Below are 21,792 nucleotides of genomic sequence, written 5' to 3'. Positions count from 1 at the left end.
TCAGTGCATGGTAGTCAGGTTCAGATGATATATATATTGTTCTTCATCATAAGTGTGCCTGTCAGCATGACTGACAGACACACGCGACATTTAGCAGATACAGCAGAACGAGATAAGTCCTTGTACGTTACTTCCGTCTTCGCTTGAAACCCGATTTTTTTTAATTTTTTTACGGTTAGAGTTTATACAGTCTAAGATTCGGCGACAGGAAGTATCTAGGATTTAGCATTTTATTTTGAAAACCAGGCTGAACGAATTAACTAGACACCTTTTAGTTGTGCATTTGATATTTTATAAAATACATTTAAAATAATTTGTAGCTCATTCTCTTTATGTGTCCTCCTTTCCCTCTTTATCTATTTATATTCTTTGCTCCCTTACATACACTCCTAACTTTATGCGATACATTCACACTACATTTTATCGATAAGGTTTCGTCAAGATCTCACTTAATGTCTGTAAGATGTGTGTTGTTGTTGTTGTTTTTTTTTGTCTTACGCAGTTCCGGTGAAGCGGAGAGGCGTTCCCATTGGCTGCGGTAGAGGGGGTGAACTATCTTGACGGATAGTTTCAGGGTTTTACTGCTGGCTGCCAAGTGCCAATACCGTACTGTACTGGAGATGCCAAGATGGCTGCAAGCAATTATTTCGGGTTCACACATGGTGCCGGTCCGCAATACAGGTAATTAAAGACACGCAGGTTGATGTCAGTGTGTCTTTCGTGTCACATTCATCGGCCTCCGGTGTATAACGGTTGGTGGTGGGCTCGAAGAGACGGGCTACAGCGCGAGCTGCGCTTGACCCGCTGCTTCGGTGAGCTAATGTCAGCTAGGTTAGGTTAGCGGAGTTTGCAGGCCAGCTCTTACCGACACGCTGCTTGACTTAAGTGAACCCCAGTGCGGTCATCTGCGGTGCTGACGGGTCAAGGCTTTACCACGTGAAAGACTTTATCGGCAGCTGTACTGGGCGTCCCCAAGCTGGTTTAGTTAATCGCTGTGACGGGTGGTATTTTGGCCGGTGTTTAGGATTAACAACCCTGGTCTAGCTGTACTGAAGCTGTCTTTCAAACTGTGTACCTGTTAGAGGTAACGGCAAATAACGACACAGGACCATTGAAATAGATTACGTTATTTATGTCCATGTAGAAAATGACCACCGGTCACCTGTCAAACTCTTGCAAGGATGGATTGGTGTTTGGCAACTTTGGTTGACAGGTAAATCGTTTAGCTTGTCATCTTGACAGGTACTCGGATATAATTAGCATATCATGTAATTATTAGGTTTCCTGTTTTGTCTGGTATTTTTATTTGTTTGTTTTATTTGTTGACCTGCACTCAAGCCAACAAACCTGTTATTTACACTATAGAGTGCTGATGTATTCATCTTCTATGTTCACGTTTCCCTTTGTCCATACACCAAAGTCTGCATTGTTGACCAGTCTTAATTTGTAATGCTAATTCCTGATTGAACATACAGCCTCAAACATGGCACTGTGTTCGAGCTACAGTAACTGCTGCAAAATCATTAATTATTGCTATACAGTATATTTTCTTAAATGTTTAACATGACCTGACAGGATGGGCTAATCCATCAGTTTAGCAAGAAACAAAGGTGCACTATAGCTTTGATGCAAACAACCTAAAACCAGTGCTATATTGCTGTAAATCAGTTCTTCCCATTGGTTGGCAAATGTCCCATGATAAACTCCCACGTCCAGAGATATCTAAGGCATAGTAACAGCAGACAAGTATAGCTGTTGAATAAAGAAACCTTGTCAATTGGTCAGTGTCCATTGTCCTATATAATTAATGTATTTATTACAATTCTGTTTAGGGTTGCAAAAAGGTTCAATTGAATTGGAGCCATGCACTGCATTTAGCAGTACACTTTCATCACGTCTACAGATATTTTACCAGCATGAAATAGGAATTCAGTAAAAAGACATCCCTGTGCTTGCATAATTACATTTATGGCCATTAATTAGTTGTTTACTACCTAAGTTTATACATCATTTGCTGTGTGCCATTTTTACACATCATTTACACATCATTTGCTGTGTACGATTGAATTATATACCACAGAATTGTCTGCAAATAGAAAGGACTCCTCACATACCGTGAACAGTCTTCAGTCTTTGGGTAAAAGACTACGCAGTATCAAGACTAGAACATCTCGGCTCGCTTCCACAGTAGCACTTATCCTGAAGCAATCTGCATCCTAAATGCTTCACTGGTTGTATAAACAAGCACATGTAGTTAAACATGTCTCTTTAAGGGCATGAACCATCTGGCACTATAGTTTTTATTGTATGGTTACTGAGTGCTGCAGGGATGAGGTCTTTTTTTAGGTCAACCACAGAAGTTGGCATCGCACGGGTTCGATTGAGAAAAAGCCAATGGGATTTCTCTTTTCAATTTTGGACTATTACAGAAAATAAGTGTAATAAATGTTCAGCAAGAAAACCTTCACAAATAAAACCTAACTTTCAGGATTTTTGAAGCATGAAGGTAATCGGCAGAGGTAAAAAGCTAAAAGTTAGGCTATAAACACTACACCATGGTAGCATATGCGTGAGTATAAACAACAACGACTTTTTTAAGATGCATAAAAGCTTCAGACTTGACGAGGGGTATTCACCGACACATTTTTTACTGCTCGAACAAAACTTTATAATATCCTACGGTTGTTTGTTTGATTTAAGGCATCCAACCAAAAACCCATAAAAAAAATGAATTGACAAAAAAGGCAAACTCATATCTAGTATTTAGGACTTTTTTTGTTGTGTGTACTCTGGGAGTATATGTTTTGTTGTTCTGAATCAACTACAGTTGATGTGGCAAATCATTAAATTTAGTGTAATAAAAAAGCACAGGCAAAAAGAGTTTTTCCCCAAATTCTGTCTTGGTCCTTACTTGGTAATCTTTTTTTATTCAAACTGTGTTTCCTGCATACATTATATTGTGCAACAGTTTTTATATTTTCCCCGGATCCAGTATATTTTTCTGAAATAATATGGTGTCAGGATTACTCCCACAGCGTTTTGAGTCGATGCTCTTTTGTGACCTTAAGAAGCAATTTAATTTTAACTCACTCATGCTTTGTTTATGTGCATACTCAAAGCTTAAAAAAAGATGCTGATAGCATCAGTCACTGATGCCGTTGCCAGTAGCTGCTCTCCGCATCCCAAACCATGCCAACAACAAGGCTGCTGCGGAGTTGTCTCTGTATGCGGATCAAAATTAAACTGGTGGTCAATGCTGGGCTGCTTAGTCAATCATTTAATGTTCTAAGTGATCACAATTTTGACCTCAATGATTAATTAATCTTGCTTGGATGCACGTTTTGCATTTAATTTGTCACTCTATTTTGAGTGCTTATATTTAGCCATGCTAGCAGCATGACCAAGCGGCAACCGCCGGTGCTGAAAAATGAAGCCAATGCAGATGAGTCAGAAACTGCAGTTTTTACATGACTCACCCATTTACATTCAATATTTTATATAGTTTTACATGGGCATAACTTATATTGGGCTGCTGGTTAGTTAGTTGGATGGTCCGTCGACTATTTTAGTCCAGTCCGAAAAATTGAAGCATGTATTTGATGGATTTACATGATATTTCATAGATTCATAGATTTCAGTTTGATTGATTGATTGATTGATTGATTGATAGATATATTTATGGTGCTCAGATGACGAATCCGGGAGACTTTTGTGATTACCTGACTTTCCTCTTGCAACACCATGATCTTCATATTTGTGGTTTTGAGTTATTTATCTGATCAAATATAATCCAGAGCACTGACATTCATGCCCCCTCAGAGTGAATGGAGATCACCTGACCTTTTTAGCTTTCCAACATTAGCATGTAGCTCAATGCACCAATCTTCTTCAGTAGAAGACTCTGAATCTTTTTGAAATATCTATACAGTTGAATGTTTTGTTAACTATAAAGTGAGTGTTTGTTATTTAGAAAAAGTAGAGACTTAAAAATACACTTCTATGAAGTTTCATCTTGTTCACAAAGATGTCCACCGAAAGCTGTTTTGAAGTTCACCCTCTTGCATCACTAAATGTTCCTTCCCTCTCCTCTCTTTTAGTGCCCAGCCTCCCCCGGCCTATTCCCATCCCTCTACAGCCAGTTACAGTGTCCAGCAGGCTCCAGCTGTGGCTCATGCAGTGACTGCGTCATATTCTCCAGCTCCAGTCCAGGCAGCCAGGCCTGTGGTCACGGCCCCTTACCCCACCTATCAGAGCCACCAGGCTCCCCCTGACTATGCATACAGGCAGCCAGACCCCCCGGCACCTCCACAGCCCACCACCACCCCACAAACGTACCAGGTATACCCGGAAACGGTCAGTCGCTTTCTGCTTCCTTTATTATCACTTCTTAGTTTCCTAGAGCATGATGTATTCATATTGGATGTAATGTATAGAAATGAGTTTTGGATCAAATAATAGGATTTTTAGCGACTAAGATACTGGTACAGACAACAATGCATGCCTCTTTTGTGCCAACGTTCACTGAGATTGTCTTCTTTTTTTTCGAACAAAAATACATGCCATAACAATGTATGGGACGCTTTAATTTGACACACAGTGGTAATAATAATAATATTATAGTAATAATAATAGTGATAATAATATTATTAATTATAATGAATGCAGTAATGTTTGTATATCCATTACGTTTAAGTACTTTTATACACATTTTTTATATATCTGTATATTTAATATTCTTCTTACTGTTCATTTTTAATTTTGTTTATTACTGTTCTACTGTTTATTTATATTACTTGATTTTTATCTTCATTTACTTGTGAGCAATGCTGCTGTAATCTTTTAATTTCCCCACTTAGGGACTAATAAAGGATTATTTTATCTTATTTTATCTTAATCTTGCTGCTTTCCAATTTGATTAAATGCTCTCTCGTAAACACCAGCAGGACAACTACAGCTACGGGCGTCCTGCAGCCGTGACTACCTATGACAATAAACAGTACTACCAGACGAGTATAGCTCCGGCTCAGAGGACACACACAGAGAATTACTACCAGACTGGTGAGTCAGTTTATTTCTTTCTTTCATGTTGCATCCACATTTTCAATCTTTATCAGCCTTTCTGTTTTCAACTGATGTGCTACTGCATATGTGAGGAATGCTGTTTAAACCCCTTAGTAACTCCACAGGAAGCTGCACATAATCTTATAAATTGCCTCTAATGATGTCACTTGAGTCAGCGTTGGTTGGGGCTTAAGATGGGGTTAGAGGAGTTAAAGTTTGAAATTGATACAAAGCTGGAGGGATGGTGTAAGAAAGCCGTGAGTTTACCAGACCTCTGGAGCCCGCTTCTCAACTCTAATTGAGGCTAGCAGATTGGTATTATTATTACTATTATCATTACAATAGCAGCTACGAGCATGTTATACCCAAAGTTCTGATCGACTAGTTAATTTGTAGGTAATGTTGGCGCCAAGTTTTGATAATGAGGTCGAATGCGTAGACGAGATTGTCTGTCTTATTTTGGAAAATGATGGGATGAGTTATATACCTGCTGAATAGTTGTGAAATTGAGTTTCAGATCTAATTAACAGTGTATAACACTGACATACACCCGTCAGTCTTCCTGGGGGATTTGTGGGTCATCAGTCCTGGTATTGTTTATTCTTATTCACTTTTAAAGATGTGATATGATATACTGTATGTGGGACGTGTCTGTTGCTCATTTGCTTGTGAAATAAGGATCCTTCCTGTGCTGCCAAAATCCCTCCTACAGGCAGTCCCAGAGGACAGGATGGACGTCTCAGATTTCTTTTGCTGTGCGCTCTTCTCACTCTAATATCCTTCCTCTCCACCTCTATCCCCCCTTTCTCCTCTTTGTCCCCTACCCTTTCCTATATAAGTAGGAGTAAAGAGCGCTTACAGTCCTGCCCCCTCCACCGTGTACAGCCAGCCACCTCCCCCCCAGAGGCAGGTAACGGCCCTGAAACCTCTGGCCCCCTCTGTGTCCACCAGCTACAACATCTACCCTGTGTCCACCAGTGTCCAGCAGCCACCCACACCCATTTCATCCTACACCCTTGGCTCCTCTTTCGGCTCCACCGTTGCGGCCACCACCTACTCGGGTAAGATAAGACAAGATATAAGATAAGAAAGAATTTAATTCCTCCCAAAGAAATATCTATATATATAAAAATGGGTGCAATCGGAAAGTGTCACCGGGAAATGCAGTGCAAGTTTGTAAGCTACTGTATCTGGCAAGCTAAGATATCACTCTTGAGAACGGTCCAAGAGAACAAAGGTGTGAGCTGATTCTGAAAGGCATCGACAGGTGGATACAAACATATGATACCTTGCTGATAATTCAAGCTTATGACCTGTTTTTACATTTTTTTAAGACAAGTTTGGGATCGACTTTGCCCATATTGGTCTGGATGTTGGGGAAATTGAACTGCCGCTCATTGCTTAACTCTTTGTCCTCACTGTCTTCCTTCTGCTCTCTCACCCTCAGGCATTAGCTACTCCAGTTATGAGTCAACTGGCTATACCTCCACACCCACCCCCTCCTATTACCAGCCAGCGCAGCAGACTCTCACCCAGCCGCAGCCTCCACCTCAGCAGCTGCAACAGCAACAACCCCCGATCCAGCCGCCACCGAAGCAGCTGACAAGCTCTTCCTGGAGCAACTCAGGCAGCAACATGGTGACGGCTCCGACTGTAAATGCCTACAAAAAGCCCACATTTCACCAGAGCAAGCTGCAGAAGCCCAAAGGGCCTCCCAAGCAGCCCCAGCTCCATTATTGTGACATTTGCAAGATTAGCTGTGCAGGCCCTCAGGTAGGAGTTTCTAATGAGCTTTGAACAGAAAAGCTTTATTGTTTTGTGCATTAGTGAGCTTTGAATAAGATATACAAACACAACCATATTTGAACATATTACAATATTAACATTTGAGACCAGAGTACATGTTTAATGTCTATAAAAAAACTTGTAGTTTCATAGCTGGTTAACATTATTAAGTATCAGCAGTTGTCTGATTAGATGGTATTATATTGAGTTTATCTAATTACAGAATAAAATAAATATTGATGTTTCTGTATATGTATTTGGAAGATTCATCTTACTAACTGGTTTGATTTACTGCACCAGACGTACCGGGAGCACCTAGAAGGTCAAAAGCATAAGAAAAAGGAGGCAGCCCTGAAATCTGGGGGGCAGGCAGGGGCCAACAACGGGCCCAGGGGGGTCCAGACTCAGTTGCGCTGTGAGCTATGTGACGTGTCCTGCACCGGAGTGGATGCCTACGCCGCACATATCCGTGGAGCCAAACACCAAAAGGTTAGCACAGTTGTGATATATTTTCTTAATTATTGGCATCTCTGACGTAAAATGCTTTCTTTATTGAACATGACTGTGGTGTACTCATTTGATGTTCCATCTCAGCTGCAGAGTCTTGGAACAAAACCTACCTCAGGGCTTTGGGATGGGATTAAGTATCAGAATGCTTAAATAGTTGTATCCTCCTCTGTCCTCTTTGTCAACCTTGGAAAGGTGGTGAAACTTCACACCAAGTTGGGCAAACCTATACCTTCCACTGAGCCAGTGTTGGTGAATTCCGCTGCAGTTGTCACGACATCGACAGCTGGGAAACCTTCAGTCTCTACGTCCACTTCTGCTTCCGTCTCAGCCACTTCAACTTCGACTGTAACACCCAAGCAGGTGGCTGTAAACGTCACTGCCAAAACGGCACCTATCAAGAAACCAGCGCCTTCCAAAATAACTGTAATTTGTAAGTTTCCCAATTTGTCACGTTGATTATTGGAGATGATTTTCTCTCCTATCGGCCCCATTTAACTACCAATCTGATAATATCTACATATCCAACACAGCTGCACAGTACTAGACATTTAGCCAAATGTACATCTATAGTGAAATTAAAATGGATATAATTTGACAGCTGCAGCCTGTAGTGCTCAGAGGAGTGTTAATGCCAGAGTATATCAGCATATCAAATGACGGGTTGTCTGAACAACCTGTATTTGTTTCAAGTTTAGAAAACAGGGCTCACGGCACACATTTTTTACTATCCTCTGGAATAGAACAGGGGATAGAAATGACGAAAGTGTTTCTTAAATTAACTCTTATTTTTAATATTTTATCTGTTGCATAGCCAATAAGCCTGTCAGCGCTCCAGCTGCTGCAGTGACGGCGACGGCGGCGGTGGCAGCTGCCAAGGCGGAAGAGCCCATGCAACAGTTAGTTCAGAGAATGGACTCTCAGAGTGACGATGAGGACAGTGACAGAGCTGGAGGACAGGGAGATATTCAGCCAGTGGGACACGACTACGTTGAGGAGGTATGCAGGAAATGGGAAGAAAATGTTTGACAGCCTATCAGCATATCAGAGTGATAGATGTTGTTTTTTATGCAAATAGAAGAACAGTTATGAAATAAAAAAGAGTTTGATATAATATATAATACTTTGATCTCAATTGTTTACAGTATATACGATTAAGAGATATTTTGATCAAAGACTTAAAATTAAAACTGTCTTATAATCTGTGACATACTCTGTTTACAGTAAAGATTGGTTTCCCGATTTCATTCATATTTTACATCGAACCCAAAAAAAGCTTCAACGAATATTTTATTAAGAGTTTGTCATCCTAAAATATCAAATATTTCTTGACTTCTTATTTTTACAGTAAAAAAAAATCATGCATGTAGGGTTCGTTGTCCTGCATGATGTGTATTTACAAGAACTATCTGTCTGTTTCAGGTCCGTAACGATGACGGAAAAGTGATTCGATTCCATTGTAAACTGTGTGAGTGCAGTTTCAACGACCCTAATGCTAAAGACATGCACCTGAAAGGCAGAAGGCACAGACTCCAGTACAAGGTAACAACAGAAAGTTTGAGCGTCACTGAGTCCATTCCTGTCTGACTGGATATACAGAGAAAGACATACTGAACAGGGCTCCGATGCATACTTTCAAAGATTTTTAGTGTTTTAAATGACGTAAACTGTCAACCAGGGTCCTGTTCACAGCAGATCATTTTCTAAAACAAAGTCCAATCTCTTTTCTACTTTTGTTTTTTTGGTTGGACGGCACCAAAACAGGATATTTTATATTCATATCATATCTGATCAAGAGTGAGTTGGAATGGATCCACCGGTTTGACAGACACACAGATGCGTTGCTTGCTTTCGGCAGACTTTTTTTTCTGTTAGTTATTTTGTGTGATCAGTATTTCACAACAGGATGTCACCGTTGCATATGTTTATTTTATCAGATGGTTGCACAATAATTTAATGGGGATTTGATCACTGGCTATAGATGCTTCCTTTTAGCTGTACTCGTGTAGCAATGAAAAGCTACATTGAGAAGATCAATGAAATTGATGAATAAACATATAAATGCATCAATGGCGACACCTGAATTATTTGCTTGGCTGTATTAATGCACAAAATCAGGAACTAAGAAGATAGAGAAAAGTTGTCCTCTGAAAGGTAGCGTGTGGAGCTTTTGACCTCCTTTGGAGTGGGTGTGTCTGCATTTAGCTGCACACATGTTACACAGTTCTACCAATAGTGTCACACTGTTAAGACACCAAGACTTGATCTTTTCTCTAAAGCTTGCTTTTTTAAAGAAAAATTAAAGTTAAAATGTAAAAAAAAAGGTATAAATGCCAGCGTGGTGTGGATAGAAGCCTAATGAAAAATAAAAGATTATTTTAAATTTAATCTGCGGGATCCCATGTGCACAGACTTTTATTACATTCCTGTTGCATTCCCTTCACATCTCTTTATCTGTCTTTAGAAGAAAGTCAACCCAGAGCTTCCTGTGGAGATCAAGCCCAGTAACCGGGCCAGGAAACTGCAGGAGAGCAAGCTGAAGAAACAGAAGCAGAAGGCGGTGTTGAAGAGACAGAGAGACGATGAGCAGCGCTGGCACATGGAGATGAGGTCAGACTCGTGGCCAAAGTTAGTAACCTAAAGTTCTTCATATCTCTGACATTCAATTTGCAAAATTCCATCGTTGGTACTATTAGTACTACTAAAAAAAGAAAGATGAGAAATGCATTCATACAGGTAATATTAGTGAAGGGGAAGTCCTCAAGCTGGCTAGCATGTACACAAGGGAAAAAAGTGAATTTTTTCTTACTGTTTTCTTTTCAATCACATCAACTTTTTTGCATGAATAGTAATATATATTATCTCAACAGCCAGAGAAAGTCATCTTAATCAAATTATTTATCATGAAAACTGTTCAGCCAGATTGAGGTGTAATTCTGACATCAAGAGGAAATGCCTGTTTTGTAAAATTGGAAAACTTTCAAGTAAGATAATGCTTTTGAGAAAAAACCTCTGTTATTAACGATCTTATATGATCGACGGTGTTTCAGACTTATCGTTTAGTTAAAGTTTCTTTTAGACAAATTTGTAACATTAATGGGAGCCAAAATAATCCCCTTTTTGGAATTAATTGCTTTTAATGAATGACAATTAAAAATGTCCCCTTATTCTGCAGACGATATGAGGAGGACATGTACTGGAGGAGGATGGAGGAAGAGCCCATTTACTGGGGAGAGCAAAGACGAAGGATGGCTCCTCCACCCCTGATGAGCCGCCCTGGTATGCCAGTACCCCCTCTACTGGTGAGCTCCGCAATTGCAGTTATTTCTTTGGTTTTGTGTTGTATAAAACAACTGAAAACAAACATTCATTCAAACGTAAATCCTAGTGTGATCAATTTCTCTATTTCCTCCCCCTCTCATAAGACGTGTGTGCGCCGACCAGACTCTCCTGATGACCGTCACATCATGGCTAAACACTCGACTATTTACCCAGTAGAGGAAGAGCTGCAGGCTGTTCAGAGGATTGTCTCCCATTCTGAGAGAGCCCTAAAACTGGTGTCGGACTCCTTGCTGGAGAAGGAGACACCAGCTGTAGATACCACTGCTGTTGAAGGAGAAGATGAAAAAGGGTAAAAAATGTTATCTCTGGCAGATAATGCACATTTATCTTTAGGCATGTTGGTAAAAACAAGGATTGAAGTACCAAAGCGAACTATCCCCCACCACTAGTGGACATCAAAGCTGAGGTACTGCTATATGTCACATTAACAAATGTTTTGGAAATTTACAAAACTAGGTATTTTTATATCTAAATGTGCTCAGGAATTTGTATAAATATAAAACAGGTTTTCAAACAAAGCATCATTTTATTGATTGTTTGAATATCACCACTCTGATCATGATGCATCATCAGTTACAGACAAACTGGATGCACGAAATGGATCCTTCTATTTTTTGTGTGGGAAATGACCTGCAACGGTAAAAAAAATTAAAAAAATAAGCCCAAACATTTTAAACAAATTTCATTTTAATGATTAATCTACGAGGTTTGACACATAAGAAATTATCACCAGTATCTCACGTGTTCACCATCTTTCGGGTACTATCGCACGCGCTCACGCTCCACCGCCCCGACGGTGTGGGCGAGACGGGCCGGTGGTGCGCCCGGCGCCCACAGGGCCGGGATCCCACCACGGCCGGCGCGCGCCCGCCCTCACTTTCATAACGCCACGGGGTTTTGGAGAACCCTCTGACTCGCGCAGTTGCAGTTCGTTTCATCGACATTATTTTTGGTTTTTTTTTTCAGAGTCACACTGCTAGTGATTGAACATGTATGTACTGTAAATCTGGCTAGCCGAACGTATTCTGTACTGTACAGGAGACACTGCCTGGAGGAGATTGATTGACAATGGTGTACAGTACAGTCCCTTAGCTAATCAGGGCGCAGAACACAATGCGCGTTCATACTGTACGCTGTAAAAAATAAAAAAAATCTGCGAGTCCGCAAAAGGTGAACCGCGTTATAGCGAGGGACGAATGTATCAGGTTTTACATGTCACTCGCAGTACAAACACATGCATTAATGCATTACAGCTACAGATGTAAGCTCATGTACAAAGCAGAAGTTAAATGAAATGTCCATTATGACCCAGGTGTCTGTTTGCATCAAGAAATCACTTCAGCTGAATTGTTTGTTCTCTTGACAGTACTGAGATCTCGGGACGGCTGCTAAAAGGTGTGATGAGGGTGGGTATCCTGGCCAAAGGCCTGCTGCTTCGTGGAGACAGAAATGTTGAGCTCATCCTGCTGACTGCTAAGAAACCGACCATCTCTTTACTGAAGAACATCGCCAAGCATTTGCCCAAAGAATTGGAGGTAAGAAAGCGCCGCCACTTAGTTTAGGACATCGGTTGAGGTTGAGGGAGGGAAGAATTGTGCTAAACTTGGAGTTCACAACACTATCAATCTTACTTTTTTTATATCAAATTATTATTGGTTGTCGTGACACATAAACCTGAATGTGGGATCATACAGATGAGCTGGAACTCTTGACAAAATTACAGGATAAAGCTTTACCAGGATGTTGTCAGACAAAAGATGAAGTAGATATTTAAAAAGAGGAAATTGTTATTTAATGACTCATGACTTGTCACAAGGGGTGGTTGAAAAGTTTGAATAGTTATGTAAAAATGGAATAGGAAACGAGAAGTTGACTCTTAATATATAAGTACAAATAAAACAATGTGATGTAGTATTTGTAATACGTGTCAGCAACCAAAATCCAAACCCACAAAGAAATTCCCCTGCAAAACAACTTAATCCTAGACTGGTTTCTCTCATATGCTGAGCAGTTTAATTATCATTGGTGAACATGGACACCTGTCCTCCACAGTCAGAAACAACACATTAAATTAGTATTGTTATTAATATTATGATTATGATTAAAATTTGAACTGTGAAAGTAAAATCAACTGAGTTGACACTGTCATTTTAGCTTTCTGTAGATACACAGTGAAGTTAATTGTGTTCAAACAATTTAGTCAGTTTCCTTTTTGTTATTGAGGACTTCTTCATCTTAGACATACACAGGTTTCTAGCTTTGGGAGGGATGTTTCCATGGACACAAATGATTGAACTGCTTCCAGCCTAAAGAGAAAAACATCTTGTGAATTTTTTTATTTACTGGCCATTTGAGCTCTACGAGACAGAGGATTGGCACCAAATACAAGGTTGTGATGTGTTGTAGATCCACACTGTTCCTCCCTCCTGCTTTAGCTGTAATGAGTGTTTCATTGAAGGTGCTTTTGACTGATCTTTAGATTCACTGCCTGGTTATGACACCTGAATCCTACAGAGTGAGATGGGGCTTTTTCTTCTTAAACTGCCAACAACAATTTAAGGAATTGTTGAGAAATATATTTGTGCGTACGTCACAGACCCTGATTTAAATAAGAGAACTCTCTTGAGAAAAAAACAATTGCACAACCCGGGGTTAAAAACATACCGGTATTGCCCCGTAACCTCGCCAAACGAGGAGATTCTCTGCCCCTACACCCCTCCTCCTCTGTAGTGAGTAATCCCAAGTGTCCTTTTAACCGGCAGACATTTTCTGAAGATCAGTATGAGGTGCAGGCTCACCCCGAGGAGGCGAACATCGTGATATTTTCAAGCAAGGAGCCCAAAATGCAGGTGACCATTTCTCTCACCTCGCCGCTGATGAGGGAGGACCCTGCTACTGAGAAGGACAAGCAGGCAGCGGGAAAAGCGGCTGAGAAAGGTTAGAGAAGCCAAAGCTTTCAGTTCCACAACAAAATGTGAGCGATGTGTGTAATACACTTATATATATTTATATATAGATAGCCCTTGCTCCACCCTTCCACCCATAAGTAGCCTATATGTTGAGGCTGAAAAGCTCCTAAATTACAAAAAATATGAAGTGGGACTTTTAACCAAGCCCGCATGTAAGTTGTATTTTACTTTTCCTACTTTTTTTTCATTTCCCCCATTTTTTGCAGTTACACTAGTCCCCAATTTCTTTATTTCTTTTTCACAACATGGGAATCAAAAGCCGGGCTCTCCGACCTTTCTGTGCCACAAGGGTGTGTGTTTATCTTGTGAACACATGCTCAGATGAGACCTTTGGAACACTATAACAAGAGACTGCAGATGATGATCAGTGTTCAGATAATGCCTCGGGATGAAAATGCTTCAAATGATGATACTACTTTTGCAAATATCCTTATTTTTAAACTTGATAATTGTTCTGCATTTTGGTCACAATACTTATTTGATGATCTTGAGGTCCAGCGACTTCCCATTCCCCCGTCTCTCATCCCTGTATCATACTGTGGCATTATGAATGGCGAGGTGTTGGAGTGTCACTTTATCGCCTCACAATGATCCGTATTGAAATATTAAGATGACTTTATTAAACCCATCGTCATTGCTTCACCCCTCATTCAACAGTAAAGGTGATCAGATCATTGTGTTGCAAACACTCCTCCACCGGCGCCAATAACTGTCAGTATTTTAATGTGTTTTTTTTCCAATTAAGAAAACATGGAAGAAATGTTTTCTGTGGCCGTTGTGTTTTATTTAAAAAAATTGTTTGGGTTTGTTGATCAGTGCCCCTACTTCTGTATCAGCAGACCTAGGCAAGCCAGTGGCTGATCTGAAGACCACACTTGTTCACATACCACTAAGAACAGAAACATTAAAGGAACCAGGTTGCCCATGTTCATTAAGCTTTTTAGAGGAGGAAACCACTCTTGTTGGGGCTCAGCTGCTGCTAAATCAAACTCCCCTTTCGCAGAGGCATGATCAATATGGGTCTTTGATTCTACGTGGTATGGAAGTGTAGACTTCAAAAAAGTGGCTTTGTCTTTGTTATGTATTTCCCCTGCTGTTGTTCCAGTTCTAATGAACATAGAAGTGTGGAAAGCGTCAAGGCTGCTCTTGTGAAATATTATGTCATCGCAGTCGTCAGTAACCAAGATGAATGTTTTGGAAGAAACCTGTCGTTGACTTTCGTATTTCCTCAAACTATTTTATTAGCATCTAAAGCCAACACACATCTGCTTTTAGTACTATTAATAATACTTCATTTATCTTGGCCGTTGTATTGTTCTGACTTCACCTTAATTGCTTAGTGTGCTTTTTTATGTTGGTATTGTCTGCCAAAATATGACGTCATGAAGAATAAAGTATTCTTCCTACTTTATCTGCTTAAGAAGTTTCCTTTTAAACATAGTTGCAGAGGATTAATGGGAACGTGTGCTATGGAAAAAAAAAAGAATGTTGTTAAAGTAGGGAGAGAAATGTCAAAAGATGTGACTCAATGATGAGTCCTGAACTGCAGAATGGTTACAAATATTGAAGAAATATTGAAAGTGATGAGACTCCTTTTGAAGTAAAAGGGAAATATATGCAAGTAAGACGGAAACAGGCTGATTGCCATATGATGAAACGCTGTTAATGCGTCTTTCTCATGTAGATATTTTGACTTGGCATAGCAGGAAAACGGTTAACAATAACGTCATTTTACTGTCAAGTGTAGCAGCATACTCAGTAGCATGTCGTGGAACAGATACACTGAGACATTAATAAGGTCATTACTCACGCCTGTGTTTGACAAGTCAAAATGTCTTACTTGGAGAAAGATGCAGTCAGGCAGACAATAATGGGGTCGTGACAAAATCAATAGGTCTCGTCTGGTTTCGTCATATTAAACAAACAAATTATTATCAACTCCATTATTCTCTCTAAATGCCTTGGATTTCCTTCTTTTTTTGCATGCCTCAGTGTGATTTTCCACTTCTGAGAATATATCTACATAACTATAGACTTCTTTATTTTTTATATGATGATCAAATGCTTTAATTGTTTCCTCATATCTCCGTCATAATTACTTTCACAAAACAAACTGAAACAAACCGTATTTGTAATTAAGGATTCAAGAAAATGTCTGGACAAATCTACATGAACATCCACCGTTTTTATAATCTCGGGGACTGCACCTCAACACTGAATTGCATCGTCATCATTTGGGGTTTGCATCAGTTTGACTGTAAGTCATGAGCTAGTGCATGTTATCTTTAATAGGTGTGGCTGAAAAGGACCCTACTGACCTTCTGAACAAGAAGAAATGTCTGGAGTACCTGGCTGCCCTCCGTCATGCCAAATGGTTTCAGGTAAATGCATCACAAATGTGTCACAGTACTTTAAAGAATGATGAGATATGTAGAATGTATTATATTGCAGAAGTGGATGAGTGGAGGAAACCAATGTCACTTCCTTTTCAACAAACCAATACGGCGGCCACTTGTAAAAATCTGTTTTTCTCCGTGGCTTACAGAAAAGAAACCACACTGGTATACCAATTTGGCATTTAAGATTATTCATATTTCGTTATCTTAACAGTCCAAAAATGATCACAAAATTCCTAGTCAGACTGATTCAAGTTGTGATAAAGATGTACAGATGTACTTTGATTGACACTGAGATGTTTTGGCCTTTTTTTAATTTAATTTTTTTAAATTTCAATTTATATGTACTTCTTAACTGTGTATTGTTTATGTTATTATAAAGCGCTTTGTGACCCTGGTCTGCAAAAGATGCTGTACAAATAAAGCTTACTTACTTATTTACAACCATCTTTTCCTCAATTAAGATTTCTTTATAGTTTTGACTACAGTCATACATTTTTTTGCCTTGCCTTTTTTGTTTTTCAAATACAAAAACGTAAAGTCACCAGTTGGATGTTATCTGGACATTGTCACCGTTTCAATCTATCTAAAAAATATATGTCCTTTTTTTGTTAATGTTTTTCTTTCCCCACATTAATTCTGCAGGCTCGTGCCAACGGGCTGCAGTCCTGTGTGATCATCATTCGGCTGTTGAGAGATTTATGTCAGCGGGTTCCCACATGGGGAAAGATGCCCGGCTGGGTAAGAGGCTCTGTTGTGTTTTCACTTTTTCATTTTATTTTTTTGCCGTCATATCAATCTCCTCCTACTGAGGTTTTATAATATAACGTGTCATATCTGCATGCATGTGCATTGTTGTACACTTGTTTAGGCTGTTCCATCCTCTTTTTTTAAAAATGTTTGTCTCGCCGGATGTTGTCTATGAGAGAGCAATAATACAAAGTAAATTTACAAACATTCCACATGCTGAATCCATCAGAATCAGCTTTATTGGCCATGTGCGTTTACACATACATGTCATTTGACTCCGGTTTCATGTTGCTCTTTGTACTTGTATACATACACAATATACACTAAACAAGATAATTATAAAAAAGACATTAAATACAAAAGACAATGAAAGCCAACAGTAGTGCAGATGGAGGAGTCTGATTAATTATTCATCATATTGTGTTAGTATCTTGTGTGAGGAGATTACCCACCAAATGTCTTGTCCAGAGGCCTGTCTCGCGAAGCTGGGTTAACATACCCGGGGTTTCCCTCAGTTATCCAGCTGCACTTAACCAGATGTCCGCGGTCTCGCTTTTTGGTCTCACGAAGCTGGTTATCAACTTGTTAAGTCAACCCAGGAGTGTCTCATCTAGATCTGTGCTTGTGCACATAAAAGGGGCGGAGTTAACTCCGTTAGACCAATTGTGCACCATGAAGAGCCGAGAGCAACGTATTTTACAACGGAGGAGCAAAACATAATCTTTTGCCAAAAATATAGAGAAAGAATACAAGCAAACAACACCGCTGCAGCAGCCTGAAGCCACAAGGAATCGTGGCCAAAAAAAATCGCTGACTCCGTCAACGCGTAACTTACTGAGATTGTAATATTAAATCACTGTCTCAAATGTATGTGCCTCTTTTCGTTTTAACAATTTAACCTCATTTCAGTTGTAACCCCAGTGGAGCTAAACGAACATGGGAGCAAGTTAAAACAAAATTCAAGAACATAGTTGAAAGCGGTCAGTGAGTTTATTATAATATCTTCCAGGCTACATGTATGATGTTTGATTATGCCGGTCACGAAACTGCTCTTACTATCCGTGCGCCTTCCTCGATTCTGTAGAAATGGGCAAGTCATTTTTCCAAGACAATGATTGGCCAGTCGGCGTCTTATATCCCCGCTGAGATCTTTTCCGGGAACTGAACATGCTCCGGAGCAGGTTAGGCGTTCAGCGTAACTTACCGGGGAAACGTACCCCGCTAAGAAGTGTACCAGCTTAGTGAGACGGAAAACACAGAGATAATCCAGAAGTTACCTCGCTAAACCAAAATCCAGCTTCGTGAGACAGGCCTCAGGTGTTTTATGCAGCGTTATGACGTGTAGAGCGGTACCTCTAAGGGTAATTCAATCAGCTGTCTGGAGTGACTTCTTCCATTCAGTGTGTCTGCTTCCCTCCGTGCTTCACTCCCTTCAGGCGATGGAGCTGCTGGTGGAGAAAGTGATCAGCAGTGCTGCAGGCCCGCTGAGTCCAGGAGAGGCCATGCGCAGAGTCCTGGAGTGCATCTCCACTGGCATCCTGCTCCCAGGTCAAACAGATTATTTCACAGGATACTTTTTTTCTCTTAAAAAATAGTTTCATTCCATCTTTTTTTCATTCTATTATCCATATTAAATCAGCATGTGTCAAACTTGAACTTTAAACAATGAGGTACCAGAGGCAGTTCTGTTTCGTCAAAAAATGTCCTGTTCCAGGGTATTTATAGGCAAACCCTTGAACAGGACATTATTGTAGATACAGTACTGCCTTGAGTACCTTATTGCTTTTATAATACGGTTGCCTGCGACATTATAAAAGTAAATAGTAAGCTGCCTTTCAGCACAAAATAGTTGTAGCGACAAAACGTTGTCTCTCGCATTTCAGTACCCGAGAGAACATAGTCCCGTATGTGTGGCGGTTGTATAACACACACGAGAGAGAGAAAGAGTCTGTGATTAATTGACCAGGCCGGTTGAAAGCATGGTAGAGGATGACAATCAGCCACCGATGTAAAGAAGTGCTCTCGCTGCTTCTGTCCGTCTTTTCTACGTCATTCTTTCCTGCCCCATGATGTTAAGAGAACTTTCCTCGCGTCAAATTACCGACGGAAATTACCTCTCACTGCAAATCACAATTTTGCCATCAAACCCTTTTCATTCCTCATCTTAGTTTCCTGTTGTACGCACTCGCCCCACGCTAATTAGTCTGCTCAGTCGCAGCGTTATCTGCTCTCCTCTCCTGATTGTAAGCCGTATCAACTTTTGACTGTACAGCAGGAACCGGGACCACAAATACATTATTCACCGCTGTCATTCTCATCAAAAGTCATCCCCCTCCCGCCCCCCCTCCCCAAATATCAAAGTTTACACAAACATGTTTGTTAATTGTCAAGCTTGAAATGAAAAAAAATCTACTTGTTGATTTGAGTGCGCACTGATATGGAATGCTCTGGTAAATGTAAACAGGTTGTACAGGACATTATGGCATATGAAGTACACCTTGTGACTCACTCTCAACCAAACAAAAAGTGTTTGATTTCATCTACCTGTATTATAAAGGAGAATAATTTACAATTTTCTATTTCTATTAGTTATTAACTTCTTTTATCATATTCACATGTTAAACTTATTTCCCTTATTCAGATGGACCAGGTTTGATGGACCCTTGTGAGAAAGACACTACGGATGCTTTGGGAAGCATGACGCTTCAAGCAAGAGAGGACATAACTGCCAGCGCACAGGTAATCAGACGACATTATGGATGTTGGCGACTGGACAGCATACATTCTGATTGGCTGGGAGGTGTGGATTCCCTTTTATTATAATAGTAAAAACAGACATATTAGTTTGTTTTAGATGTTTGTTTGTCAGGACAGCAACAGTGTGAGGTTTAGCCACGGAGCTCGACTAGAGAGTTGTTTGTGTTAACACCACCAGTACCACTAACATTTACTGTTTTCTTTTCCTGACATCCAAATCAAGTAATGGTCAGAATAAGAGGACTTTTAAAATAACATTATCCAAAGTAAACCTGGTAGTTTGAGGGACTCCTACTGCAGGGGAAAGGAGAGATGACCACACACTTTGCTGCGTGTCATACCCTCGCCCTTGTTTTCTTTGTGCCATCAGTTGTCAAATAAAATGGCAATGCAATTATCTAAAAAGGAAAAAATAAATAAATAAATGTATTTTTTCTCTGGTTTCAGCATGCTCTGCGGCTGCTCGCTTTCCGTCAGATCCACAAGGTTCTGGGTATGGACTCACTGCCGGCATCCAAGGCCAGCGCTCGCAACCGCAAACGTAGGCGGGACGGCAGCGACACCGGCGACGGGGAGGGGGAGGGCAAGAAAGACAAGAAGGAAGAAGCAGAGAGCGCTTGACCTCTGCCCCCACAGCGGAGGCGTGTGCTAGTTTAGAGACTGGTAGAATGTCACAACTTTTATTTTTTCTTATCTTGAAAACAATCTTAACACGCAGCTATACACATATGGATATAACTGACGGTACATGTTATATGACACCCTTGATTTAAGAGAAGTAATGTGTGGGGAGGAGACTGAAGCTTGAGAATCTGTACCATAAATCCTTTGCAATTTCTCCGCAGGTTTAGTGTCTTTTAAAGTGTGCAGAAAAAATTGGCACAATAAAAAAAACAACATGTAACTGACTATGAATCCACACTAACTACTGACCCGCCTTCCTGTTTATTCATAATAGTTAAACCACTACAGTCAAGTAAAGTTATATTGTTTTTAATGATGTTAAAGCCTCCAGTTAAATCATCAGCACCTTAAGCTGTATTTTCGGAAGAGTCTAAACTCAACTCTTTGAGTCCAGACTCTCTGAACTAATGTCGGTGCATGACATTTGTAAAATGTTTTTTTTCAGTGTGTGTTAAACAAAAAAAGATGGGGGTTCAAGTCTAGGAGTTTTGAAACTGTGGGAAAGGTCCGACTTTGTGAAAGACTGACTGTGTTTACGAGCTACATAAATACAGTCCTGTGAAGTTCATTGTGCCTAAGATGACACGGTAATACACTAGTGTGACGCTGTCCAGCTCACCTCTAAAGTCGAGTTAAAAGGCTTACACTAAAATGACTTTGCCTTGAAAATATGTCATCATTTAGGTTTTTGCAAGAAACTTACAAGGACACAGAAGTTCTGCTTTTTGTGTTTTTTTTTCCTGTGGAGGTCACACTGGAGAGCAAGTCTGAGGAGCGAGGTCTTATGTTGCACAGTCTGTAGCATGCTGAGGGAATGAAGCACTTAAGAAATGACAATGTTACTGAATGCAGCCATATTTTATCATTTGAATAATATGCCTAGTAATCTTTTTTCTTCCAGAGTATGATTAGCAGAAGAGAAGCTTTATTCCAAGAAATATGACTGAATATCTACTGTAATGAAATGATAAAGTAGTCATTTGACTTTCTTCCTTGTGCCTGCATCAAGTTGTTTATTACAGAGAAAGGGGAACATTTAAGTCGTTTTTTTTGTTGTCTGGTTGATATTGTAACGCTATAATTTCACAAAGATGTGGGACAGGGGAAGGGGGCAGTTATACAACTCTTTGGCTTAAAAGTTAATGTGAGAGAATTAATGTGCCGTTTTTAATTTGATTTTCATCAAAGCATCACATAAGTATTGCTTATTTCATTTCTGAAGGAAATCTATTTTGTGTTGCTTAAACGGAAAGTGTGAACGTTGCTGTCCTTTTTATTATTTGAATGTCTTTGTAGTGTTGCCTAAAAATCAAGGGGAGATATTAAAAACCCTTTTTAAGCCATTTTGTGTCCTGGGCCGTTTGTTGAACCAGATAAACGCGCCTTTTAACAGGAGGAGGAGGAGAAGATGAGTCGCCTCCAGCGTCACTTCTTGTATCGCCTCATGAAATATGAACTACATTTTCTTAAATAGAGAGGAAGTGGTCCGACAGACGGACTCTGCATGCTGCGCGTTACGGTGTCGCTTCCTGCAGGGTTGC

At 40.1% G+C, this 21,792-nt stretch overlaps 1 protein-coding gene across 8 annotated transcripts; it reads left to right on the top strand.

Moving 5' to 3' along the window:
* The first annotated feature begins 546 nt into the window (after positions 1-546).
* On the top strand, positions 547-21,594 carry zfr2 (zinc finger RNA binding protein 2). 8 transcript variants are annotated; one of them, XM_068591347.1, is made up of 19 exons: positions 547-681; positions 4,098-4,338; positions 4,941-5,058; positions 5,901-6,122; positions 6,509-6,834; positions 7,147-7,335; positions 7,549-7,786; positions 8,168-8,352; positions 8,776-8,895; positions 9,818-9,981; positions 10,529-10,655; positions 10,779-10,984; positions 12,062-12,230; positions 13,458-13,632; positions 15,957-16,045; positions 16,706-16,801; positions 18,247-18,358; positions 19,452-19,549; positions 20,015-21,594. In XM_068591347.1, exons 1-19 carry the CDS (start codon positions 629-631, stop codon positions 20,186-20,188), a joined length of 3,102 nt encoding a protein of 1,033 aa, XP_068447448.1. In that variant the 5' UTR covers positions 547-628; the 3' UTR covers positions 20,189-21,594. The 8 variants fall into 8 exon arrangements, with proteins under 8 accessions (XP_068447448.1, XP_068447450.1, XP_068447447.1 ...); XM_068591349.1 differs by having other exon boundaries at positions 4,098-4,353; positions 4,944-5,058; positions 5,904-6,122; positions 9,818-9,963; XM_068591346.1 differs by having other exon boundaries at positions 4,098-4,353; positions 4,944-5,058; positions 5,904-6,122.
* Positions 21,595-21,792: the final 198 nt, after the last annotated feature.

Source organism: Clinocottus analis, unplaced genomic scaffold (genome assembly GCF_023055335.1).
Source record: "Clinocottus analis isolate CAN_PGR_092001 unplaced genomic scaffold, fCliAna1.0.p SCAF_25, whole genome shotgun sequence".
Lineage (NCBI taxonomy): Eukaryota > Metazoa > Chordata > Actinopteri > Perciformes > Cottidae > Clinocottus > Clinocottus analis.
The sequence above is the reverse complement of the archived record's forward strand: the minus strand, read 5'-3'. Positions and strand labels throughout refer to the sequence as shown.